The following is a 26,262-nucleotide window of genomic DNA, read 5'->3' as shown; positions in this document are numbered from 1 at the left end:
ACGTTGTGTTTGTGAATCTATTTATATTTATTTGTTGGATAAAAGTTTGACAAGTTTAAATAGGTTGTATTCAACGAACATTAGCCTTGACGTCCTTTTAACCCGTCGCGGCGCACAGGGCAGCCATGAGCGGGCGCAGGGACAGGACTGAAAATCTTGTTTCCCGAAGTAAGAGTAATTATTTTGATGTTGTGTGAAAGTAGGGTGGAATCAGCTAGTTTCATAGCACGCCTCAAAAGTGAAACTGGAGTTATGAAGAGTAGCGATTTACACAAGAGATGTTTGGTTTTAATTTTTGCCTTTTTGGTTGATGTTATTTTGTCAATTATAATTAACTGGTGTAGAACTTGAACGTGAGGTTTTTTTTGAAAAAAAATGCGGCTTGAGTATTACTGTATCAGTCTGTAAGTATCGTAGATTGAAGAAGAAGCGTTCTATGAGAAATAAAAGCTCCGGAAATTGAATTGAGTTGAAATTTGTCACGATTTTTTTGCGAAAGTTTTCGGCTATTTGAAGACTGACAAGTTACTCAAGTCGCATGTTTTTCGAGTAGAATAAAATAAGAAAAAAAAGAAAATAAGGAACGATAGAGCTCGATGGGGGGAACTTGGCCGGAGAGGTTGAGGTTAGTTTCTATCACACCGAATCCTAGTTCAAATTATACAAAGCAGCAAAATGCTAGTTTATGTATCAGAGCCACTGACTCACGGTACTCAGGGCCAGAAAGAAGGCCTACACCCTTATGGTTTCAAATCACGTGGCAAAAGAGGGGTTAATGATCATCCTTTACCTAGCCATTTTATTCGACAAAACTGAACCAGATAGTGAGTTACTTGTTTAGTGATTAATCCAATGTTTGCAAGACATAACCACTCCAAAATCTGTTAGAAATTCTGGTGATTGTATCTTGTAAATACTGAACGAGTGAATAAACAAGCAGTTTACTGTCGGATTCAGTTTTTCTCAAATAAAATGAATATGCAAAAATGATCATTCTCCTCTCCTTCGCAACGGGATTTACAACAATAGGGGTGTGTTCCCAAAAAAATGACCCTAAAACCGCGTTCAACTGAAAATGATGAGATACAGATAGCAAGACTAGTAAATATAATGAAGTTGATTATGAAGAAACCGTGGCGGATCCTATAATAATCCAATCAGAAAATAAACGGAAACTGAAAAAGCAATTGGTCCAGTGAAGACTTTGAGGAATAATGAACAATGGGAGGTTGCGCCATCACGTGGTCGAAATCACTAAAAAGCAAATGTTAGGCTTAGTTGCTGCATGTTTGAGCAGGATGCGTTGAGCAGCCCGGACAAATATAGATGGGAGCATTGAGAATGATTTACCTTCCATAAATATATCCAGATATAAGGAGAAGAGGTGAATATAAACACAGTGCTGGGATTTTACAACTTGTTGATTTTCTCGGCGACGCACGCCTGGTTGGCTTTGGCCAATTCAGCTCTTCCATTTTCCTAAAAAAGGGGTCAAAACATTATAATTTTATTTGGGATTTACCTTGTAGTCGAATGAACAATCATGCTTGTCGGAATATCTGTGAACGCCACAGAATAACAAGCCGCATCTACACTCGAAGCCTAGAAAGAAAGGTTCAGTAAGGATTCAAGCTGATAAGCAGGAGGATTTACCAGTAAGGCCGAGCTTCTTTTTGCAAACGCCGCATCGCTTCTTTGCTTTCTTCGCTGGTGGAGCAGCGGGGGAGTCTTCGGCGACGACGCTGGGCGATTTTGGTTCAGCGCTGGATGATTCGGGAGTCGAGGCTTCGTCCTCGACCTTGACTGGGCTGGCTGATGGGATGGGCAATGAGGTAGATGGGTTGACGTTCATGTCCGCCATGGAGTCGGTGACTTTCTTCTGGCTCTCCGAATCGGTTGAAGGTAGACGGGTGGCTGAACGAGATTTTAATAACCTTGCAGACAAAATGGAAGATTTCAGAAAAAAAATCTTCCTTCTTTTTGCTTTGGGAACAAAATGCCCAAAAATAGCATCTACGTCTTATAGATAACTTTATTGATCATTAGCTACGACCTAATCTATTGGAAAAAGAAGCGTGGATCCTCGGTCTTTTAGACCATCCATCAACAAGAGTTGCTTCAAATTCTATCGATTAAAACTCCTGACCCTAGAGAACCTTTTATCTATAGGTTCAATGCATCAAAGTCGGAAAACAGCATTGAAGGCTTGCCAGTTTTCAGCATGTTTCATGCTCATTATGGATCGAGACAATAAAGGGCTCAGCATGTGTCACATGATGAGGATGACTAAAAAAGGAGGGTTGCTCTGTTTCATTTATTGATCGATGCTCACGGGGTTGAAAACAAAAACTGGCACAAAGCCCAAGCGCAAAACTTTGGGTCACTTTTTGGACTTTGGAAAAAGGGAATATTTGTTTTCACGCAGGTTGTTCTGTATATTTTCAAAATAATCGAAGCCAGAAAAGCATCCAAATATCTTAAGCTTTCGTTTTAAAAAAGGGGTTTCACTAGCCTAGCTCTTGGCTTGACAACCTGTGTCGAAAACCTGAGTCAGGATTTGAAAGAGCTTGTATGAAAAGCTTCGCCGAAATCATGATCTCTTTCTATTTTTTAAAATCTTGACTCAGGTTTTCTACACAGGTTCCTGAACCTCATTATCTTCGACTCTTTTTTAGAGGAATACACATGGCAGTGATAAAATAGAGTAACTGATAAAGAAAATGATAACTGGATTTGTGATAAAGGGATTTTGATAATGAGTCTTTACCCTCTTGTTCCGAGCTCTTGTTAGTCTCCTCATGTTTTCGTTTTCTACCGTTTGCTGAATGAATGTTGGGCTTTTTGAGAATATGCATGAGAAAGTGGTGAAAAAAGATGACTCACAAGCGTCGCTAGGGAAATCGAGTTTGCCCTCGGGGGAGTGAGAGTGAATAGGAAGTATAGGTACTGTATCTTCTCGTAGGGGCCGTACACGAGGTATTATTTTATTTTTCACGCGATTATTGAATTCAGACGGGATTTTTATTGAGACCCGTCTTTCGAATCAGACATAATCTGAGGTTTTAGACACTCGCCGTGGAAAAGACGACTTGTCTTTTCGGAAAAATTCAAAGAAATAGAATCCAATGAAGCATTTGTCAATTTGATTCATTTTGAAATGAGGGTGTTACGAGGCGATAAATGAGGGGAACCGAAATAAACTCTAGCACTAACCGTGGTTCACCGCGGTTCTTTTGTTAAAGTTTATTGAACCGCGCTGAACCACGGTCAGTGGATGGGTTTCTTTCGTTATTATAAAAATTTCAAAGAATAATAAAATTTTCTAGCAAAATGAAGAAAATCGCGGTTTTGAATTCGAGTTTTATGGAAAAAAATTTCAGTCTGAAAAAGAAAGACTTACATGATGGGCTGGGCATTTCAGGTTTTTTCTCTTCGCTTGGGACAACAGTTGATGCAGGTGCTGGGGCCGAATTGGTATCACGTGATTGCTTTTCCTTGAAGCAAACCTGAAACAAGGAGACATTAGCAAAATAAAATAATCATAAAAAGCAATTACGGAAATTACGATTTCGGGAATCAAGACTTTTGTGCTTTTGAAAATCTCAAAAAAACGAACTGACGAATTTAAAATTTTGAAAGCCGTAAATAACGGATGTTCTAGAAACTTTCGCAAGAATCCTTTGAAGAATTACTCGAAAAACCAAAAAAAATCCGCGAAAACCGGTATTTCCCGCGGTTAACTCAATTTCAAAATAACTAAGTGACACAATGACTCATCACGGATGAATCATCAGTCACATGACCAAAAAATCAATAACAAATAATGTTATTATTTTGAAAATGAATAAAAATCTTTATTTATCGATAAATTTATTTATAAATAGGCTATTTAAAATAGCGATAAGAAAGAGAATAAACTAAAAAAAGGCGTGATAAAATATTTTCAGCGGCAAAAACAGGCGATAAATCGCCCGAGCGGAAAGATATTTCTCACAAAAAATATCAATATTGAGTTTTCGTGAATACACGAGAATATGACTGGTATTTCGGCTTTTACGCAATGATGACGTAATTGAAAAAAGGCGATAAATTTACTATACTCGAGCCAAATCATTTTCCTTGTTCTCCTTTAATTTCAATTAGTCATCTCTTATCAGGGTGGCACAATTGGAAAAAAATTTTTGGTCAATCCAACCAACTGCCAATCCAATCCAATCGCCTTTTGTCCAATCCAACCAATTCCCAATCCAATTCCAATTCCAATTGGAAAGTCAATTTCCAATTGGAAAATAGGCTTCTAATTGGAATTGCGGTCAAATCGAACCCCTTTTTGACCAATTGGACATCCAATTCCCCCTCGCCATCCCGTTTCCGACTCGAAAATCCGCTTTATGAGGAAAACAAGCGGATAATATAGGATCCGAAGCCATTCCTGCTAAAGTCACCGCAATTTTTTAGACGTAAAAGTCATATTTTTAACCAGCCTACACTATTTTTTCCCTTGTTTTTGATCGATGATAAGTGTTCCTTGACTTATGAAACCCTTAAAATATTTCTTTTTCCCAAAATACCCCGTTTTAAGCGCTATTTTGGGGCCTGAAATGCAAAAATCCAATTGGACAATTGGATTCCAATTTTCCAATTGGATTTGATTTTCCAATTGGAAAGACCCGAAATCTCATGCCCCTGTCCAACCAATTTCCAATCCAATTCCAATTGGACAAGGTTCCAAATTGGATTCCAATCCAATTGTGCCACCCTGCTCTTATTAAGTCAGCTTTTCAATTTTGCCTTTTTCAACTCAAAAATCGAAAATATTTTATTTTAAAAATTAATGAATGATAAAAAAGATGAGTCAAAATCTCTAAGGATGACTCAGGAATAATCTTGATTAAAAAGATGACTCATTCATTCGAAAACGTCAAATTGATTTCTACTCAAATTGAATTTTAACTCGAAATCAATAAAAAGTAAAATCAACTTGCCGCAGCGGGGCGTGAAATTTCGTGCTAATTCTTACCGAGCAATATCCTTGTTGATGTTTTGCGCCGAAAAATCCACATCCAGCCTTGCATAATTCTTGGATATCTTCCTTCTGCTGGTTCTCCATCTTTTTATCTCTCTCTCTATCTACAGTAACTCTTCGTTAGTATTACTGTACAGCTGCTTCTTGTTCCGGCCAGCGGATTTCTAGGATTTCACGGTGTTTTCTTTTTCCTCTGTTTCGCGTTTTTCGCTTTTTTGGACGTCGCGTTTGTGAGTTGAGTGGGGCCAGGGCCGAGCTCTCTAAAAAAGCAGCTTCAGAAAAAAAGCGTAGGCGAAGGCGTGAGCCATTGGCCATTTCGAGAATCGACAAAAAACAGCCACACCCGCACAGCAGAAGAATGACACAGCTCCTTTTTCGAACCGATTTTTCGACTCGAAATAATTTTTCTCGAAGAGAAATTTTATCTGGCTCAATTTCGAGGGCGTATTCTAGAATTCGGAGGGAATTGGGGCGTGAAATTGGTTTTCGAAAGGGCGGAAAATCGTTTTTTATTGAAGGTCACTAACTTATTAAGAAAATTAAGAGAAAAATAAATAAAGAAAAAAATTTCTTTAGCAAAAAAGGTTAAATTTTAATAATAAAGATCGTATGTGATTTTTTAGTGAATTTATTCAATGGGAAGCCTTTAAAATTAGACTAAGATAATGATTTTATGGAAAGAAACCGATGGTTTTTCCATTTTCGGCATTTATTGGAATATACCTGCTTTGTAAGATAACTTGCCAAATTGCAAACTGAAGCTATCCCCTCTTTACGAGCTTGTTATTGAGAATATTCTAGAGAACCAGAAGAATCTCCCCTTTTGAGACTCAAAAACATCACATGACCTTGAACTCTTGACTGGAAGAGTGTGAGTCCAAATTTTGCATGAAGCAATTTCGCAGTTGTTTTTTGAAAGGAAGTTTTGAAGGAGCCCTGAAGGCAGGCAAAAAGTTTGTAAATAAGGTCACGCTAAAATCATGAGCTCGTGATCAAAGGAAACGGAACAAGTTGAGACACGTGGAATACACGGAAAAGTGATGTTGTGGAATTTCAAGAAGGAATTTTTCATAGAAATCATTTTTTTGGAATATTTTCAACAAACAAATCGATTAATTTTTGTGCATATTTCTATTGAGAATATGAAATTTCATCATATGATAAATAAAAATTTTTTGGCTTATCTTTTCTGATCGATTTTCAAGTCATTTTGAGTCAAACAGAAAATATAGTCGAAAGCTATTTTTATAAAAAAATATAAACAAAATTCAACAGTTGATTCATATTCTCAAAAGTAATATGCACATAAAAGATGGATCGATCGATTCGTTTGTTGAAAATACCGTGAATTGACGGAGAAAATATTTTTTGTGTGAAAATAGTGAGCTTCGCTTACTTTCTCAATTTTGAACTAGGCAAATATTAAGGACGTACCCTTAGATAAATATTTTACCGCCGGCTACATGTGTGCTTTATTCTTAACCCCGGAGACCATACGGCCATTTTCTCAATAAAAAAATCAATATTTCTTAAAATTTTCTCTTACCTCTTGGTTTTTTTCTGTATTTTGCGAGGTGGAAGCGGGTTTAAATTCCGTTTTCGTATTTTCGACAGTTGACTGAAAACACAGTCAGAAGCTTCAGTCTGCTTCAGTCAGGGGGCTTCGTAGGAGACACAAAAATGAGCAGAAAAGTGTAAAAGGGATGAGGATTTCTGATCCCGCGGAAAAGATTAGCACTTTCAGAACATGTGAATAGGTAGCCCCGCACCTCTGAAAAGGAGAGGAAACCAGGTGTTAATGATAAGAATCGACCTTTTTCTTACCAATTATCGCATTTAAAAGAGTGTACTTTTTGCTATCACCGTTTTCGAAGGGGTCAATTTAAAACGTCCGAGCCGGGGCCGAGGAAAGGAAGACTGCATCGTTCTGGCCATCTTCCAAGTTTTGATCAGCAGGTGGACTTTAAGCCCGACTCCGAGTCTGGAGGTCAAGTTGGCTTCTTTTCGGGATGGGCAAAGAGCCAACTTAGGGGCTTCTCGTGACCACGAGTTTTGACGAAAGTTGAAAAATGTGGTGAAATTGGAAGAGATCGATTCGGGAAGAATTTGAAAGAATGAAATGTATTCCCAGCAAATTTTAAGGAAACAAGAGACAGTGAGTAGTTGTTCAGAAAAGGCCATAAATTTCCTCGGTTTCGCAGTCAATATCGATGTCGTAAAAGCTCGGGCGCGTCGGGAGACCGGGCATCGTGGAAATTGTACCCACGAGAGGATACAGGAATCCGGCGCCAACCGCCGCCCTGATGTCACGAATAGGAAGCGTGAATCCTCGAGGGGCACCCTTAATTTATCCTCTGAGCATCAAATGGTCAGCCCGCAACATACCTTTAGTGCAGGATCATGTGACAGGGAATACTGAGTTTTCGCCATGCAAATGGGAAGATTTCCGAATCCCTCTTCAGTAAACACTCTGATTTTCTCGGCGCATTCTTCAGTAAATGAAACGTCGTCGGCGCCGTAGATATTTTGCGCGATGCTTCGAATTTTGTCTTCGATCGAGTCTTCTAGTGGATACAAAAACTTGAAATTGGATGGTTCTTGGGTGACTTTTACAACTGCCTTCGCCAAATCTTAAGTTTCGATTTATTCAACCCGTATTTTATTGCAAAAGAACCTGTAGCTCCAGCGCCGCCGTCAGCCCAATGAGAGCAAACAACCGCTTCACTAGCTCCTGCAGCGTGAGAAAGCTCCATTAATTTCTCAATTTCCGCCTTTGTATCGCTCGAAAACGTATTGATAGCAACAACGACAGGGACTCCGAAGGAAACGCCATTTTCAATTTGCTTTTTCAGATTCGAGAAGCCTTTTTCGACGAGTTCCACATTCTCCGATTTGTATTCCTAAAAAATTCTATATTTGAAATTTCTAGTGGATTTACATCGGCAAGAGGGCGGCCAGGAGCGACGGGAGATCCTCCACCATGCATCTTGAGCGCTCTGATTGTAGCAACAATTACTGCTGCGTCGGGTTTCAAGCCTGAAGCGCGACATTTGATGTTGAAAAACTGGAATCTGGATAGGTCTTATTCTCTTTTTATTTATTCTAGTATCCTTTCTGTCTATCCCCCTTCCTTTTCCATTCCAATATCGCTGCCAAAACCAGCCTCGGTGACGACGATTCCATCTTCTCCGACAAGTTTGAGCGCAATGGCGTCTGCAAGAATCGAAGAATTCCCATGAGCGATGTTCGCAAAGGGCCCTGCATGAACAAAAACAGGAGTTCCCTCCAAAGTCTGCATCAAATTCGGCATCAACGCATCTTTCATCAAAACTGTCAGAGCTCCGCCGATTCCAAGATCATCAGCAATCACTGGTTTTCCTTTCTTGTCAAGAGCTACGACCATTTTTCCCAGTCGCTCTCGCATGTCTTTGAGGGAGGTGGCGAGCGCTAGAATCGCCATGATTTCGGAAGCGACTGAAATGTCGAAATTTGTTTCTCGGGAGATATTCTTCTCGGTGGGAGATTGACCGACGGTGATTTTTCGGAGATATCTTTTTGATGGTTAGTGATTTGATACAGTATTTACAGTCAAAAATACCCAAATTGTATCATACCGTTGATTATATAAGATTCTGTAACCCTTTTCCTATCATTAACATCCAAAACTCGATTCCACATCACCTGCTCCGGGTCAATATCGAGCCTCGCAAATTGAACCCTCTCCTCAGCCGTAAGCTCATTTGGATCAGATTTCGCGATGCCAAGCCGACTCAGTCGATCGAGCTGAACTTGTGAGAAACGAACTTTGTTCGATTTATCTGTCGTCAATCTGCGGAACAGTGCTTCGTCGGGTTGAGTTGCTTCGTGAAAGATTCTCGTGTCGATGGCCGCGGCGAGGAGGTTGTTGGCGGCTGTGATGGCGTGGATGTCACCGGTGAGGTGGAGGTTGAATTCGTCCATGGGAATGACTTGGGAGTAGCCACCGCCAGCTGCACCGCCCTTGATGCCGAATGTAGGGCCTTGCGAAGGCTGACGAACGCACGCGAAGCAGTTTTTATCCAAATGCGCTCCTAACGCCTGAGCGAGGCCAATCGTCGTTGTTGATTTTCCTTCACCAAGAGGAGTTGGAGTTATTCCTCCGACAACAACGTATTTTCCTGGTGAAGAATCTTGGAGTCGATCGAGAACTTTTAGCGAGACCTTAGCTTTTGTGTTTCCATATTGAAGAAGTTCCGTCTCCAGAATGCCGCATTCAAGGGCAAGTGTTCGGATGTACTTGGGATGCTGAGCACGGGCGATATCGATGTCGGATGGGACTGGACGGAGGAGAGTAAGTGGCAGTTTCGTCAAGTTCCAGTCAGAGGGGCCGACATGGCCGGTAAGGCGCATCAGCGAGGCATGTCGTTTGAAACTTGCTTTTTTGGAGTAAACACTATCTTTCGAATCTCGAAATCAGGGTTCTAAATCTGAGCCCAAAATCAAAAGTCGAGTCGAGTCGAGTCGCTCGTCACTCAAAAAATCCCTAGTCGAGTCGAGTCGAGTCGAAAGACTTTGTGAAACTCCTAAGTCGAGTCGAGTCGAGTCGAGTCGACTAATTCGACTAATTAGTCGAAAAGTCGAAAATTTTCTAAAAAATTAGAAATTAAGTCGAAAAAGTCGAGACGAAGTCGAATAAGTCGAAAAAGTCGAAAGTCGAATAAAAAGTCGAAAAGTCGAGATCAGAAAAACTAATTTTCATGTGCTTTTTCATTTGCTGATGTCAGAATTCAGTTTTTGGTTTCGTCAGAAATACTTATTTTTGAGAAGGTATGAAGGTGAGAAACTTTAATTCTCATCTTCCGTGCTCTTTTCACTCGAAAGAAGTTACAGTTGATGAAATTCCATCAAAAATATAGATTAAAGTTGCCTAAATATTTCAAACAAACAAATTGGTTCGTTTTTACAGTAAAAGTCTCAGCGGGCGCTCGAGTAGGCCAGACTTAATCCCGTGTCAGGTGCAACTGAGCCGTGATAAAACTTCCACATTTGCACAAATTACTGAGAGAGCATGAATCAACCTTAATTTAAAATTTCAAAGTTATCGGATTTATAGTTTCGGAATACCGGGCCCCTAAAGTCTTAAATGACATTCGAATATACGACTCGTCCCACGCGGTTAAACTCCAACAAGACCCCCCTTTTGCTCATTTTTTGTCACCAAAGTTTCCTTGGTCGCTTTCCTTCTTTTGCTTTCTACGCCCCCTTGTTCGCCCTCCTTGCTTTCGACGGCGCACCTTTGCTCGCCCACCTTTCTCAGTGTTATCTCTTGTTCGCTCTTGAAGCCCCGCAAGAAGGCTTGAGATTAAACTTGGATTGAAACTTTGAGACTGTCTTCATTAAAAATCTCATGCTTTTTTTCTCAAAATTCATTTATTGAGATTTCTCGAAAGAGTTAACGGATAAATCTGAGTTACCAAGAAGGCTAGGGTGAAATAAGCTCTTTGCATTGTTTACGGGGGATTTCCGCGGCCTTTGTTAAAAGAACCAGCCTGAACTTGAAGATCCGACTACTTTGAGCAAAAATGTACATATGAAGTCACACAATCAAGCTTAGTTGCTGTCAAAATATTCATGAAAATCGAAAATATTGTTCTTTATGGAAAGCTTAATGAAAAGTAAGAGCGACCCAATCCGAGCTAGGCTTTGGCGGTCTCGCGGCGAGCAAGGGATAAATGGGTGAGGAGGAGCGAACAAGGGTGCGCGAGGTAAAAAGAAGGATGGCGACTGATGGAGCGCTTCTAAAAAATAAGAAATATGATATCTTCAGAAAATTCTTCCTATTTTTATAAAATCTAGAAAAGATTTGAGTTCACTGCCGAATGTTTTCGACTTTTCAATTCGACTTATTCGTCTAAATTTTCGACTTTTTCGACTCAATTTTCGACTTTTTCGACTTGATTTTCGACTTTTTCGACTACATCTTGAACTTCTTTTTCGACTTATTCGACTAGTCGAAATTAAGTCGACATCAATATGATTTTCTAGTCGAGTCGAGTCGACTTTTTCTCACAAGCAACCAAGTCGAGTCGAGCTAGTCTTTTCGACTAAGACTCGACTCGACTTCGACTTTAGTCGAAACTCGACTAGTCGATTTAGAACCCTGCTCGAAATGCTATCATTTTGTAGTTTGTTCAATTAAGTAAAAGAGAATAAAGTGCAGGGTTTTCAAAGGCTCCTTTTCTTTATGGTTTTTAAATTTTACCCCTTCCTTCGCAAGTATTTTTCAGCAGCATGGCAACAGTCATCGGTCCAACACCACCAGGAACTGGAGTCATAGCAGATGCAGTTTCAAAGCACTCCGGATCGACATCACCAACCAATCTCTGGCCAGATTTCTTTGTACTTTCTTTCGAAGGGGATTTAACAAATGCCTTTTCCGAACTAGTTTGCGCTAGATAATTTTCCCTCTGCCTGGAATAGGATTGATTCCGCAATCAATCACCACTGCTCCTTCTTTTAACCAGCTTTTCTTTACTAAACCTGGCTTACCAACAGCAGCGACGAGTATATCTGCTTGTCTGCAGATTTCTTCCAAGTTCTTAAGTTTGATGTCATTAACTCTTGATTTTATAGCGTCTCTTGTTTACTACTCGCGAGATAAGACAGAAAGTAGGCGTGTCAAAAATCAAGAATAAGGAAATCGCGCTAAGAATTTTGGTACCACCTACCTCTGTTTTGGAGTGGCAACACGTGACCGTCGCATTTGCCCATTTTAGCAAGTCTTATGAGGGTTAAGAACATGGAGGGTTTCATTGACGCGCTTTTTTTAAGGTTGGGCAAGTTATTTCACCCACTTCTTTATTTTAGACCCTGGAACGCCATACATATTTGGAATCAGCAGGAAATTTTAAGAACTTTGACGGTTTTAGTTTCCAAAATTTCCACTTCCGGTCCGATTCTAGAGCCGGAAGTTGACGAAATTTTTGAGTTTGGCCAACTTGTGACCTATCAAATTGATGCTCAGAAAATTTTGAGTAAACTCATTTTAAAATCATTAAAAAAAACCGTCCCAACCGCAGTCAAACCGACCGGCAAAACTAGGAAAAAAGGCATAAATTTCTGATTTTTCTTTCAGTTTTTAGCGGTTGATTTGACCGCGGTCGGCATTGATTCTTCTCTCAGATGATAGAAAATTGTCTGAGAATCAATTTGATAGGTCACAAGTTGGCCAAACTCAAAAATTTCGTCAACTTCCGGCTCTAGAATCGGACCGGAAGTGGAAATTTTGGAAACTAAAACCGTCAAAGTTCTTAAAATATCCTGCTGATTCCAAATATGTATGGTGTTCCACGGTTTAAAATCAAGATGTGGGTGAAATAACTTGCCCAACCTTAAAAAAAGCGCGTCATTAATACTAATAAATCATTTATTAGCTTATAGAATTCGAACTCAGGTTTGAAACAAAATATCTTTTGCTTCTTAATATTTAATTTCAGAGTATAAGTGGGTATAAAAATCCTAAATCCTTGGAAAAAATGAACATTATGATTTCCAAAATGACCCCTTCCTGACATCGGCGTCCCGACAATCTTGCTCCTGCCTAAAACTACCGCTCGTTTCCCAGTAGTTTTCATGTTCGCCCGGTTGATCAGTTCCATACAACCCTTAGGAGTACAAGGGACGAAGATATCCTTCTCTCCTCGCGCCAATTTTCCAGCTGTCATCGTTGTCAACCCATCGACATCTTTCCATTCCGAAATTTCCTCCGTCACCTTTTCTCCGTCAATTCCATTGGACGAGTCGAGAGGGAGTTGAAGGATGATTCCGTCGACAGAATCATCAGAGTTGAGCAACTTTAGCTTGGCAATCAGGTCGTCCTCGGTGATGTCTCTGAAAAAACATCGACGATAGTTACGTAAGAATCAATTTATGGTCACTAGCTAAATATGGCAATAACTTGAGGTAACAAAGTTTCACGCTTTTCCAGAAGAGGTCTAGCTGGAAATTCGTCTGCAAGAATTTTGCGTAACAAGCGGATTTCGCTCTTACGAGTTGACTTTTGAAATTTTCAATTTTAAACCAACCTTGGGAGCTTGATATGCTCAGCATTCATGCCTATTTCCTTTGCTCCTCTGAGTTTCATTCGGATATAGACATTAGAATCTTCTCTGTCGCCGACTTTTTGAAGGATTTTTATTTGAAAACATATTGAAAAACTTGATAATTTAGCGTTGGTAGACCCTTTTTCTTGAACAATCGCCAGTCCCGGTCGAAAACTCTCATCACTCTCTCTTATCTTCTCAACCTGTTGCCTCAAATTTTCTCGTATTTCCGCGGAAATCGCTTTTCCGTCAAGTCTCAATGCCATTTTGAGCCAGTTCTTGCTGGGAAAATGAGCCTCGATGAGATTTTTCTTTGTTGATCTCGGTTTCCGATCTGAGATCTCGGTTGCCGATTTGATCAATATTAATATTGGGAAAACAACCAAAAATGACGATCTAGTAATTCCGAGCCTCCGCCCCACGATGTATGCTTGCCAAATTTGGTGCTTTGACTTCAAAACAGATTATATAACTGTCCTTAGAAGGTATTTTCATAAGTCCATTTGAGCATCAAATTTTTTTTCTCCAACAAATTTTCATAATTTTGGTTTGTTAATTTTATTAATTGTTGACAAAAATATTTCAGTCTTCGTCAGTTAAAAATCGACATGGCATGTGAAAAGAGCAAGATTTGTTAGTTCAATTAACAGTAAATGAGAATAGAACAAAATAAGAAAACTTGCCACTGGCCCAGGGCTTGCGTTTGAACGCTGCCACCTGTATGTTCCCAACGTGGCAAGTAGTTACAGTGAGATGATCTGACAGTTGCTTCGAAAAAGGTTTAATCGGTTATTTTTCAATTGTATGTCAGTTTTACGTTAGATAGAACTTTTGAACGAAAAGTTAATTTTCGATATTTCAAAAGCAAGTTTTTTCGATCTGCGGCTTGCCTCTGCAATGGCCAATCGCGGTTCTTGCGGCAAAAGCGCAGCTTAGAGTTGCTGAAAAACCCTGGATTCAGAAGTCCCCGAGCTCATCCCGAACTGTGCCTGTCGGATGTTGACGAATCCGGGTCGAATCAGGTTTTTCAGAACAAACGCGTGCCCAAGGCCGCTTTTGACATCGCCCGAAGCAAGTGCCTGCGGATCTTTACTTATCATTCATAAACGATGATAGGATTCTCTCTCTCTCGAATTTCTCTCGCCTCGTTAAGACAGAGTTCGTTGTTCATGCTTTGTTTTGTTTTTGGAGTTTTCAATATCCAAAAAACTTGTTTGAGTCATCATAAGTTGGGGAAATGGGGGAAGTGTTAAATAAAATGGGGAATTTAAAAGCCGTGGTGTTTAGTTGTCGCCGAGATCAGCAGCGCGAGCAACGAGCTGGTTGACATCCAAGTCGAGTGGAACAGCGGTTTCGACACCAGTTTGGGATCGCTGTCGCTTGTAGCATCGTGGGACCCAGCTAGAATACAATGTTAGACAACTGTTTCCACAAATTGGAAGTTTTATCATTCATATCATATGAATCATATGTTACTCACTCGTATTTTCGGACGATTTCTTCATCATCTTCCCAGCAGCAGCCGAGTTTGAAGATGCAGTCGTTGAGAGTAGGGGGATCGAGGGGAGTCTTGTTGCCCTCGATACCGCCGTACTTGTACATATCGAAGTCGTAGTTGCAAGCTTCTCGCTCGTAGTAGAGTTGTGGGACTCGGAAGAAGTTGGTGTTGCACTCTCCGGCGACTGGTCGGAGTTCTGCTGGTGGCTCGACAATCTTGAACACGGAAGCGGGGACGAGATCGATTGGCTTGTAGCACTGTGGGATCTTGTAGGCGGGGTTGTAGACGGCTTCGTCCCAGCAGCAACCTCGGATGGCGACGCACTGGAATTTTGGAATACCGGGGAAGCCACAGTCTGTTCGCTCGTTGAGAAGAGCTCTGATGGCGGAGTTGGTGTTGACTGCGGCAAGACCAGTAAGTGGGTTCGCAACAGATCGAGCGTAGACGATGGGGTCGAGTTGAAGACCTTAAAATTGGTTAAAATTAAATAAAAGTTGGAAGTTTGTTACCATATCGGAAGAGTCCTGGGCATTGAGCTGGAGGAGCAAAGGCAGTGTTCCAGAGAGCTTCCTCTCGGTTATATTTAGCTTTGACCATTTCAACCAATTTTGGGGGAGCAAGGAAAGGACCAGTAATGCCGCCTGGAAGAACAATGTTCGCAGTACTACAGGCTGTTCCATCATCAAGGTCTGTTGCCTCGCCGTTGGTATCAACAATGAGATTTTTGCAAGTAAGATCGGCAGCAGTTCCGCCAGCACCAAGCTGCACAAGGGCCCACTTTGTTTCTCCTGTGCCAGCGTCAGTCCAGCTCACTTTCAATTTTCTGACGGCGGGTGTTTGAATGTTTTGAGCCTTGATTGGTCGAGCAACCTGAAAAATTTATTATTTTATGAATGTAGATATAAGATCATCTTACCTTGAGTTTGTATTGGTCGTGGAAGATGAAGAAGACATTGTAGTAGCACCATGGGACATTGGAGGCCTTGGTGATCTCACCATCGGTCAAAGCGCTAACTTGACTGTCGCTGAGCTGAACGGGATTCCAGCAGCAGTATGGGGCGATTTCACATTGTTCAGCGTTGAGTGGGCCTTTAAAATTTCGGTTGAAAAGAGTTTTTGATTTTGTTTAATATACCTCGTCCGCCGTACTGGTTCTTTTGGCACGGGTATCGGTTCTTGAGGTCGTGCATGGCACAGGTATCGAGTCCGAGGAGATGGATGTGGATGAAGAAAAGTTCCTTGGATACTTGTTAAAGTGGGACTAAAATGGGGTTTTTATACCTGTCCGGGATAGATACCAACTGGGAGCTCTGGAACAAATGGCTTGTTGATGACATGGAACTGCTCAGGGTTGAGCTGTCCAGAAGCGACTTGGGTGAGGACGGCCTTGATTTCAGTAGCAGGAGCATTGTCGGCAACAGCCATCATGAGGATACCAGTGATTTCTGGGATCTGGTTGGAGCTGAGAAGCGAGGAGATGTAGAATTCCTTGGCTCCGCTGACACCCATCATGAGGGCGGTGATTTCGGGGGCGAGCTCTTGATCGGGGAAGATCCACTGGATCATGTTGTACTTGTCGGCTGAATTGAAGAATGAAAAAATGGAATGGAGGGGAGATTAATTACATGGCTGAAGAGGCTGTCCGGAAGCCTTGGCAGAAAAGAGCTCAATAAGTGCTGGTGGAACTCCGATGGTTTGGTAAAGCTGGAGCTTCATGAGTTCTCGTCGGCTGGCACCGTCGACGTTCATAAGGTACTGGTATTCCTGAAGACAGATTAGGAATAGATTAGGTGATAGATGCTTTTACCTGTGGGAGACCAGCCATCTGGCTCATCAAAAGCTGCTTGGTGTCGAATCCGAAGGATCTTGGGACGAATTCTGGTTGGTTTTGAAGTGGAGTGGGGATGGCAGACATCATGAAATACATCATCATTGGGTCAATTCCTGAATAGAGTAAGAAAATTTGAAAATTGGTTATAAATTACCTTTAACTTCATCCTCGGTACATTGTTGTTCTCCGCTTCCATCTTCCATGGTACATGTACATCCATCTTCGTCGTTGAAGAGGAGGAAAAAGAGATTCTGTTGGGGCGAGTTGCCAAGGAAAGAGCCGCCAGTCAAAAGCATGATTTTTAGAAGAGAATCGGCTTTGGACTCTTTACATTCACAGATGATACCGTTCTTATCGCAGTATCGGTCTTCGTTCATCATCATCAAGGGGTAGAGTTCGCTCATTCCCTGGAGACCTTGAAAGGATGTAAGTTGAGACGAAAACAAAAGTGACTTTACCTTGGTTCTCAGCCATCTGGAGGTACTGCATGAGGAGAAGCTTGTCTGTGGTGGTTCTTTTATCCGAGCCGAGAATGAATGGAAGCCAAGACTGCATTTCTGGGTTGGAGAAAGAGCCCATGAGGAGCATTTGTTGGAGCTCATCGTCGTCATTGTCGGAGGTGGAGTCGTCTAAATTAGAATTGAATAAATCTGACTGATATAGAAAAAAGCATACCCATGAGATTCTTCATCAAAAGGGGCATCATAGTCTGTTGAACGCCCATGTCTCCACCGGACTTGAGGACCTGCCATAAGAGGAGGGTTTCGGTCGTGTCAGACCCTCCAAATTCGAGGCCACTGGCGCTGGCCAAGAGGCAGCTGGCGAGGGAAAGAGCCTTCATTGTTTGGCTCTTCTTGCTGAAAAGAAATTATTAGTAATAATTTATTACGCACACGAAAAGGTATATTTAATAAAAAGAAAATATCAGAAACTATATTAATTAAACAATAATATTTAATAACTTATTAATAATATCGACTTGAAAGAACAACGGTTTCCTTAGTAAAAAGGGTCGAATTAAGAAAATAGACCGGATTTATAAGATTCTAGCGCCCGTTTATTTTCCCGTCTGAAATTGAATTGAGCCCCTAAAGAAAACCCCGCCCGCTACGATCATTCCGAGAAGCAACCCAGGCAAAGTTTCACTAGACTCTCACTCTAAACTACCACACCACACGTTCAACTCTATAATTCACTACACCTCAATCTTGATTTCTGGTGCCCACGTACAAGCGCTGGCGGTGGTGCCGTCCACCTTTATGCATTGCCGTGTGGGCACAAATTTGATAAGAAAAGAGCTCATGACGTAAAATCCCTATTTTAGAAATGTTGCTACGAGTGGCTCTTGAATTTTCTAGAGCCCGCGAGAAACGTTCATTTTCAACGCGAAATCGTGAATTTTTCATTTCAAAAAAATCCGTAATTAGCTTTTTTTCGCGCTCCCTCGCTCCTCCGCTCCAGAAAATTGGATAATTGGATTGTTAGTTCATTCTACGTCAAGATAATTTTGAGAAGCTACGAATTCAAATTACAGTAATTGAGCTAGACGTCTGTAGTTCAATTTCAATGAAAGAAATTTCCAAGAGATTCTTTTATTTGTTAATCTGATGAAAGCCAAATTTTCGTCAATTTTTCATTTTTCTGATCAAAAATCTTCACTAAAATAAACCAAACGCTTACCCTAACCATTTTGGTTTGCCCTAACCCGAACTCATATCAAAATATATTCCATATTTTAGATATTTTACAAATTCAAAAAAAAGTTTGGAAACAAATATTCTCTCTCATAATCTTGTATTTAAAGACGGTATCTCTATTTGTTGTTTGCGTTTTTAAGTACTTACTATTTCACTCGTAGAGGACGGACTCTCACGAAGTGAAGGTTTTTAACTTAAAGAGACTGGGTCCGTCATCCCTAAGCGCTGGGCTAGAGTACTCTCGCGCGCCCTCTCACGCTCGTTTTCATGATCAGCGAGGCCCACGCGAATCGAGTGTTTCTGCCCAGCGCGTGGTTCTTCTTTGATGATCGTCTGATCTTGAAGTCTCTTTTTTGATGAAAAGCTTGGATATATAAACGAGTCAGTCTGTACTCAGGGATACTTCTTTGCCTCACGTAACTCAAAGTCTTTTATCGAAATCATCAAGAAAAGTTCTTCAGAACAAAAAAAAGAGGGATACCATTGCATATTATATATATAAGAATTTCTGAAAAATCTTATTCACAAGAGTTACGGCGGGCGCGTGAAGTTGAGCTTGGCGTTGCCTAACCGGGTCCCTTAAGGAGAAAAATTGATATTTATCTAGAATCTGTGCCATATGACCTCAACTAAGCTAGAAAAATTGACCAAATTTTCATCTAATAAGACTATTTACACTGGTAAATACTGTGTCTGAGTTTGAAACTTTGGGAGCAACTAAAACACCAAAAATGACTTTTCAAAATTTTTTGGAAAAAATTTTCTTAAATTTGAAATTTCGAAAAAAAATAATATAATAACAATAAGCGCACCATAAAAAATATTTTGGCAGAAAATCTGGGAAAATATTTGCAGAAGAATGTTGACGATCAAAAAGTATCTCTTTCATTTTAAAGCTCAACCTGTAGTTTTTACTCTGATATAGAGTATACGGTATACTGTATACCATATACTATCATCATCTTATAAATATCACTTGTATTTCTTCTTCAGAATGCCAAAAATAACAAACTTATAAGGTTTCAAATCCAAAGCTGTCATAAATAGGTCAGTTCTGAGAAAAAAGATCGTGCTGTTGATTTCTCAGGGGGCGCTTTTTCGAAATTAACTGACGTAAGAAATGATTGTTTCAAAATTGTCAATTTTAAAATGATCCTCCATCAAGCAAATTGAATCATCCATTCCAGCTCGCGACAAAACTGCTCTTGCGTCAGAGGGTTAAACCTGGAAGCAACTGGTCATAAGATAGCGCAAGAATGACTCACGCAAAAGTGGTGGCGTCGTGAGGGATCGAGATAAGAACAAGTTAATAGAAGGGGCTGACGTACATGATGACAAGGCGAAGTGTGTCCACGTAAAAACTGTCAGCTAAATGAGCGATCTGCGTTTTCCTTGTAAACAAGTCTCATGACGCGATGCGTTTATATTTCAAATAAATTGTTGCGAGAATAAAATAGACTTAGCGTAATTAATTGAACAAGTGAATCATCAATAATTGCGATTAAAAGACGGAAAATTTTGCTTATCATCGCTTTTTTCGCAAAAAGAGCGCTCCAGCTGTTTTAGAAACAAAAATTCAAGAGCACATGGGGACCTTGAACACCAAGACTTCGAATTTCATGCTCTGATAGCCACACAGTGTCACCACTCGAGTGCGACTAGTCTCGTGTTTCTGCTCCGCCACCTGAAATATCTTCGTTTTTCATCTTTTAATTTACGAAAGTCCAATAACGGCTTTTCCTCTTTGTTCATTGAGGTTTATCCGCTCCGGTGCGAATAGACTCAAAACAGCGGTCAGTTTATTTTTAGAAAGAATTAATATTTATCCGACGCTTTTTCGTTGGACCCGCATTTCTGCAAAATGACGCAAATGCCAAGAACATCATTTTTCATCCCTTAGCTTCGTTATTTCCAATACAAAGTCTGTCCATAATTTTTTCTATCGTTTCTTCCATATCTTCTTACTTAAAAACAGATGAATTTTACCGTATTCGAAGGCCATTGAACTTTCAAAAGAAGAAAAACGCGAAAGCCTCTTTTGGGAGATGGAATAAAAAACGATCCGTCTTCTCTCGATTTTGAATAGGCTAATAAGGGTCATTCAATGAACATCTCTCATTTTGAAGGCAGGTTCGTTTACCAAACTCAACAACCAGAGCCGAATTCTACGATTCTGAATAGATTTCGAAAGAATAAAACAGTTTTGAATCCAGGTGAATGCATTTTTTTCTTTTGAACACTTTTATTTGAAGAATCTTATATTAATATTATTTAATTGATAATGAATAATAACAAATTTATTCGGCAAAGTTTATTATTATCTATCAAATAAATTTAATAATTCAATTTTACAAGACCAAATTTTATATTTCTCGCCCAGATGCTCTTGTAAAGCTCTTATCATTGCCCGTGCTGGGGGCGCTTTTCTGGAGGAGGCGGCGGTGTCATGCTGAGTACCTACGATAAGAATGCGCAGCAGGGGGCCAATCCCCGAGCCCGCCAGCCTCACCGCCTCTCCGCCACCTCAAGAACGAAAAAAAATAGTTTTTATTATTACGTAAATATAAAGATAAGAGAAGCGCAGCGGGGGATCAAGCTGGCAGACTCATGAATGGATGGAGCGAAGAAAGGCTCTTTCAAGCCTTCTTATAGGATAGGAAAAGGGTTGAATACGATCTCGAGATATTTTTCCGAAAAGAAAAAACAAAATTTATAAGGAAAAAGACTCATCCCTTTTTATAAGTTTTACCCTTGCCGCCTCCAAACAAGCCTTTAGCCTTATTGAATGCATCGAAAAAGTCTCCATCTGTAACGCTTCGTGAAAAAAGAGAAGAAACATCGTTTTCCGTTGAGACTCAACAGGAAAAAGAAGAAGATCATGAAAACCGAGAGTCCCAAAAGCATCAACCCCCTCGGTAAAAATAGATCTAGACTCTAGACATCAAGCTGGGTTGGGTGAAATTGATTGGGTTTACGCTGAAGGGCTTTTATTCCTTTGGTAGGAAATCATAAACGAGATTTTCCCCTTTTCACCCAAAAAACTGTCAGATTTCCCACACCCAAGCAAAAGGATCATCTTTTTTTACTAATGATTTATCTTTGAAGTCGTGTAAGCAGAGCTGCCAGCTGGAAAAAGCCACGAAAGCGGCCCGCTGAAATTGATTACAACCCCTCTACTCGTTGGCTGTTGGCGCCGAACCATGCTACTTCCACGCTACAAAGTGCTCATACAGTAAGCCTTTTATGTCTACAATGAATGATTAAATACTTCCAGGAACGGACAAAGAGTCAGACGAGAACCCTTTCAGACCTCACTCCATCGCGGAAATTGTCAGTAGAGTCAAAATTGACAAACGATACTGTTTATACTGACAGGCCGACTTTTGGCAGAAAAATGAACCAGCGACTCAATATGTAAGTTGTCTTCTACTCCAAGGCGATCTTCATCTTTCATTGACTATTTTGAGAATTGAAGATTTTTGATTGGCTAAGACATAAAAGGCGTCTTTTTGATTCGTTTTGATCAACTTATAATGATTTTCTTTCTAGATTTAGCGCTTCATTCCAAAAACGCTTTGGCGCATCCTCCCACTCATCTGGCTCCGAGCGCGTCGGCAGCCCGCTGTCTGCCAGACGTCGTCGAGCCAGATCTCGCCAGACGAGCTACAAGTGGCTCTACCTCGTTGCTTTCCTGCTGTTCATCTTTCTCCTCGTGATTATTCTACTGTTGCTAATTCGCTAGATTTATCTTAATTTATAACATCTGTGTTGGATCATTTTTTTATTTATAATGTTATGTTTATCTGTGCCAAGAAAACAGTTATTCTATGCATGAGAATATAACCTGCAGCCTCAATAAAACACTACTAACTTATTCAAAATTTGTCTTGAAAATTTTTTTGAGAGTTTATTTCGAAGTCAAACAGAGGCTCTCATTAGATAGAAAGAAGACTTCTAATTTGAGACTGATTCTTTAAAAAGATGAATGATTTATTGTGTCTATTAACCGCGATATTAAGGACTCAGTTCTAAAAATAAGCTCTTAGGGTTTAGGAAATATCAAAAATTAAAATTGAAGGAAATTTATTAACTGAGTTTGGCGACCAGACGGAAACTAATTAATAGTTTTAACCCCTTATTTAAAGATACTTTCCTTGATTTTCAATATCTTTTCTCCTCCCCCACTATCAAAAGTCAAAATGATCTCCGGCTGGTGGGCTCTCTAAAATTTTACTTTCTTAGAAGTTCTTTACACCCCTTTGAAATAAGGGGCCGTTTCTACGGCCATTTGGTTTGGCCCAGCCAGATACCCTAAATTATTACTCGAATACCCTTCGGTTTGAAAAATAGGTCCAGAAAAATCTGTAGCGAATAGTAGTTTCCCATAAGTTCTTATCAAAATTCTTCAATTAAAGCATTTTCACATTGAAAAAGATAGATAATTTCATGTTTAACTATTTACCAATAAGTTTCATATACCATGTTCAATTTGATGCTTTTTCTTTGTGTATCAGAATGAATGGTATCTTTTGCGGCCAGCATGAACACTTTGCGGCGCTAAATAATAAATTTCTGGACTTCATATATTCTCCAAAAACATCAATGGATCACCCAAAAAAAAAGATAAAAAACAAGAAAATGATACTTTCACAGTAGGGAAAAGAGATCAAAATAATACTTAAAATATCTTCTAGTTTACTTATTTTATCTGTTTATGCCATGGTGCATTTTGCAGATCGTCAATCACCATATTCTATTTTTAAACGGAACATGGTCGTTATGCCGGGATCAACAGGTCTAAACCAAAGCTATCTTAGGTTTTAAGAACGTTTGATTTTAGAAAAAGGTGCTGATCAAATATTCGAAAATATGTGGGATCATGGGTTCAACGATGAACATGTTGACCGTCTCGGGCTGGAGTATTACAATTAAAAATTGCAAAAACATATTGGAAATTATAAAGAAGACTCTATTTTAAAACGAAATAAATATTTCTGAGTTCAATAAATTTAAAAAGACAATAAAAAATATATTTTAACAAAATTCAAAGAGATTTATTTTATTTTTAAAAATAATTAACAGTTTGTAAGCGAATTAACAGGCATAACAAGAATAACGACAGATGATACTTGAAATCCTTGCTCTGCAATTACCTGAGATTTAAACATTTTCTTGTCTGATTCTTTTATGGGGCTCAAAAATTCATAATATGGAAACTTACCTTATCATAAGGGCCTTGTGGCGATTTTCAGTTCATAAAGAAATGAGAGATTTTTGAGCATTGACCTAGATCTATTCTTTGAATACTTGAGTATTCTCCGTCAATAAATCCAGGAAAAACGTAAATAAAATTATCCATTAAAATTGCCACAGGAAAATCAACTGCCTATAATAAAAACGTAAAATTCAAGCTCGAAAAGCAACTATGGAAAAAAATGATTTCCTTGAACATTGACCCGATCATCGACCATTTATCGCTCTTGAGTCGCCAGATTTCATTCAATTCATCAGAAAATGCTTTTTGATCGCGTCCACCAATTGTTAAAGTACTTCCACGAGGTAGTCCAACTGCCGAGAATCGAGTCAAACGTCTAAAATTTTTTTTCATAGATTTTTATTAAGTGAACCTTGGATGTCTCAAGTGTTCAAAATACTCCCATCCACTTTCGTAAAAAACTTCAACTAATCCATATTCATCATCGTATCCTAACCAATCATCTCCAGCTATTACAATCACACGATCCTTGTAGTGACTCATAGCGCCGTTAGTGTGCGTGTATTTCGATTGAAATCTGCTTCTTCTAACTGCTGATCCAGTGAATATTGCACACTTAGAATCATTTTCATACCCGTAGCCAAAACAAATAACCGCTAAGAATACTAGTTGTTCTTCAAGTTTTTTTCAGATAGAAAACCTTTACTGCCATTGTTGATAGAAAGTGCTGAATGTCCAAATTTACATTCATAAGGAAGTCTAAAATATAATTCTTTGAATCGACAACCATCCAGTCGCGCTATCTATAATATCAAAGCTATTTTTATTTCTATCATCTTTATTTAATATAACCTTGAAGCCATCAGACTGTCCTCCAAAAATATAATGTAGACCATTGACGAGTGAAGTTTTGGAGTCATAAACATACCAATAAATGTCCCATTTGGAATTATATGGACTGTTCAAGAAGAATTGCCAACTATCCTTATGAAGGTCGATTGAGTCTCTTAAAATTTTATTCGCTCTTATATTGAAGTCTTCATATGCAGATCAATTTTTATAATTATGTATTTTATTAAGAATTTTTGATTATTCTCCGGTTTATTCCCATCCCTTTCGGCGAATATATTGTTTATTCTTGACCCATCGGGCAGCAATGCGTAAGGCTTATTATCATCATACTGAATTGGCAAAATTGTCATCTGGAAAGTTGCTTGAATGCAGACGAAATTCTTCACTTTCGTTATGTGGTCAAGCTTTAATATACGGACTTTCCGTCTTTCAACGCTCTGAAGTCCGACGATTGACATCGTTGATGAATCATCCAGTTTTTTATCGACATACTATTTGAATTAAAATAATTGTATTTCATATCAGAAGAATATTTAACTCAAAATTTCCTGAAAAATTTCCATCTTATTTAAGTCAACTGAGTCAGTTGAGTTAGCAATATTAATCACAAAAAAGATTGTCTGCTCTTGTGATTCTAATTGATTTAATGCCAAATAAACGCGTTGAGCAAAATAATCAGATTCGATCCAGAAGGAGCCATTGTCGGAAAGTCCAAAAAGAAATAAAGTCGTTTCATCGAAGAAATTGCATTCAAGAATTTCAATTTCCTTTAAGCCGTCAATATTTGCATTAATGTCGACTTCGAATTGGAATATATCAGTTCCGTCGAATTTCATTTCAACAGTTGAGATGTGATTTAATTCTCCCAGCGTTGAAAAAACTGTTGTTTGATCTGATGTTTTATCTTCGATTTCACCAGCAACAATTGTCTTGTGATGCGTGGTGGCTGGAAATTGTTTTTGAGAGACGGTATTTTTTGCGAAAGCCGGGAAAACATCGTCGTGGAAGGCAAAGAAAGGATTGCTCGTCACGTGCATTTTCTTTTCAGATTTTCGCTGAACAAACTCAAGCTCGATTCGTTCTTTTTAGATTTATCTATTTTCACGGTCTTGGTGATAAATGTTGAGTTTCATTTGTAGATTTCGGCAGAACGTTTTCGGTTTGGAACCATCAAGATTTCAAAGAGGTTTGAATTCAAGGCACTGAAGATGGCTCCAAACCGAAAACGTTCTGCCGAAATCTACTAATAGAACTGAACATTTTCACGGTCGGCGAATTATACTAGACTAATTGGTCGCTCAAGTTATTTTATTATTTTTAAATCCTTTGCAAAGTTAAATTCAACTTCAAATGTAGCATCAAAAACGTAATTTTGCAAAAATAATTTCTCGTCATTGATGATTCCATTTGCAAAGTACTCGCATTCGTCATTGTTGAATGCAAATTGATCTGTATAATTTCGATCATCTGAGCAAAGTTCTAAATATGACTAGACTAAAAAGTCTAGATTTAGACTGAGACTTGGCTTGACTAAGTCTTTATTCGACTTCTCTATTTAGACCCCTGCATCCGAGGCATACAACTTCGAAAAACAGATGGATTCTTCTTCGTATTCAACCAGAGAACCAATCCACTCGCTGCCGAGAGTAAGGAACTTTCCATCCGCTTCCATTAAAACTGAATACAAAGTGTTAGAAAGCGCGATACTCCTTGTGACCAAGAAAAGAAGGAGTCTTCCTTGATCAGACTTTTACGAGTTAAATTTTTTTTTAGACTTAATAAATCTTCACTATCAATTTCAACTCTTGTCAGGGGAACAATATGAACAGGATCTAAATACTCGAATTCTACAGGAAGACGAATATCACTTTTCTTCCATCCTTTTTCTTGTTCTTCGGTTTTTCGAATCGAGTTCAAGGCAACAGTCGTTGAAAGTTTGATGTAGTGGTCGCCCATTTTAACACTCATCAAATAGAAAACGCCTTTGAAACTGATTGAAGACACCTTCGCGCTGAAATGGTTACTCGCAATGTACCCTTGAGCCTCTTCAAAGCGGTTTAAA

The 26,262-nt window shown here is 39.4% G+C and overlaps 4 protein-coding genes across 6 annotated transcripts; 1 reads left to right on the top strand and 3 right to left on the bottom strand.

The window, feature by feature from the left end:
* Positions 1 to 3: 3 nt before the first annotated feature.
* On the bottom strand, positions 4 to 6,687 carry LOC145705976 (uncharacterized). 3 transcript variants are annotated; one of them, XM_081783480.1, is made up of 8 exons: positions 6,573 to 6,687; positions 5,021 to 5,286; positions 3,401 to 3,506; positions 2,768 to 2,821; positions 1,654 to 1,914; positions 1,523 to 1,602; positions 1,351 to 1,479; positions 4 to 1,254 (listed from the first exon to the last, which is right to left on the bottom strand). In XM_081783480.1, exons 2-7 carry the CDS (start codon positions 5,108 to 5,110, stop codon positions 1,411 to 1,413), a joined length of 660 nt encoding a protein of 219 aa, XP_081639606.1. In that variant the 5' UTR covers positions 5,111 to 5,286; positions 6,573 to 6,687; the 3' UTR covers positions 4 to 1,254; positions 1,351 to 1,410. The 3 variants fall into 3 exon arrangements, with proteins under 3 accessions (XP_081639606.1, XP_081639607.1, XP_081639608.1); XM_081783481.1 differs by lacking the exon at positions 6,573 to 6,687 and adding an exon at positions 5,750 to 5,766; XM_081783482.1 differs by lacking the exon at positions 2,768 to 2,821 and having other exon boundaries at positions 6,573 to 6,683.
* Positions 6,688 to 7,117: 430 nt separating this feature from the next.
* LOC145704886 (C-1-tetrahydrofolate synthase, cytoplasmic-like) lies at positions 7,118 to 13,470 on the bottom strand. The gene is given in 10 exon segments (XM_081782351.1): positions 7,118 to 7,367; positions 7,412 to 7,656; positions 7,701 to 7,926; positions 7,965 to 8,579; positions 8,675 to 9,444; positions 11,277 to 11,411; positions 11,477 to 11,603; positions 11,734 to 11,788; positions 12,575 to 12,895; positions 13,090 to 13,470. Coding segments are annotated over 10 exon segments (2,952 nt in total). The 5' UTR covers positions 13,374 to 13,470; the 3' UTR covers positions 7,118 to 7,193.
* A 179-nt stretch (positions 13,471 to 13,649) lies between these two features.
* Positions 13,650 to 18,405, bottom strand: LOC145706078 (uncharacterized). The gene is made up of 12 exons (XM_081783593.1): positions 18,281 to 18,405; positions 17,112 to 17,293; positions 16,895 to 17,065; positions 16,591 to 16,851; positions 16,413 to 16,549; positions 16,231 to 16,369; positions 15,887 to 16,185; positions 15,741 to 15,843; positions 15,522 to 15,694; positions 15,115 to 15,475; positions 14,588 to 15,071; positions 13,650 to 14,508 (listed from the first exon to the last, which is right to left on the bottom strand). The coding sequence occupies exons 2-12, from the start codon at positions 17,275 to 17,277 to the stop codon at positions 14,391 to 14,393; spliced, it is 2,412 nt and encodes an 803-aa protein (XP_081639719.1). The 5' UTR covers positions 17,278 to 17,293; positions 18,281 to 18,405; the 3' UTR covers positions 13,650 to 14,390.
* A 2,339-nt stretch (positions 18,406 to 20,744) lies between these two features.
* On the top strand, positions 20,745 to 21,909 carry LOC145701127 (uncharacterized). The gene is made up of 5 exons (XM_081778355.1): positions 20,745 to 20,763; positions 20,877 to 21,048; positions 21,239 to 21,365; positions 21,408 to 21,547; positions 21,683 to 21,909. Exons 1-5 carry the CDS (start codon positions 20,745 to 20,747, stop codon positions 21,873 to 21,875), a joined length of 651 nt encoding a protein of 216 aa, XP_081634481.1. The 3' UTR covers positions 21,876 to 21,909.
* The last annotated feature ends 4,353 nt before the right edge of the window (positions 21,910 to 26,262 follow it).

This window comes from Oikopleura dioica, chromosome PAR (genome assembly GCF_907165135.1).
Source record: "Oikopleura dioica chromosome PAR, OKI2018_I68_1.0, whole genome shotgun sequence".
Classification (NCBI taxonomy): domain Eukaryota; kingdom Metazoa; phylum Chordata; class Appendicularia; order Copelata; family Oikopleuridae; genus Oikopleura; species Oikopleura dioica.
The sequence above is the reverse complement of the archived record's forward strand: the minus strand, read 5'-3'. Positions and strand labels throughout refer to the sequence as shown.

Coding starts and splice junctions, on each gene's coding strand:
- LOC145705976 (XM_081783480.1), bottom strand. CDS start 5,110: ATGGAGAACCAGCAGAAGGAAGATATCCAAGAATTATGCAAGGCTGGA. Junction 2,822..3,400: donor TGAAATGCCCAGCCCATCAT/GTAAGTCTTTCT, acceptor ACATTCATTCAG/CAAACGGTAGAAAACGAAAA. Junction 1,480..1,522: donor ATTGTTCATTCGACTACAAG/GTAAATCCCAAA, acceptor CCCCTTTTTTAG/GAAAATGGAAGAGCTGAATT.
- LOC145706078 (XM_081783593.1), bottom strand. CDS start 17,277: ATGAAGGCTCTTTCCCTCGCCAGCTGCCTCTTGGCCAGCGCCAGTGGC. Junction 16,550..16,590: donor TACCGAGGATGAAGTTAAAG/GTAATTTATAAC, acceptor TACTCTATTCAG/GAATTGACCCAATGATGATG. Junction 16,186..16,230: donor CGGACAGCCTCTTCAGCCAT/GTAATTAATCTC, acceptor TCTTCAATTCAG/CCGACAAGTACAACATGATC.
- LOC145701127 (XM_081778355.1), top strand. Junction 21,366..21,407: donor CGCTACAAAGTGCTCATACA/GTAAGCCTTTTA, acceptor AAATACTTCCAG/GAACGGACAAAGAGTCAGAC. Junction 21,548..21,682: donor ATGAACCAGCGACTCAATAT/GTAAGTTGTCTT, acceptor TTTTCTTTCTAG/ATTTAGCGCTTCATTCCAAA.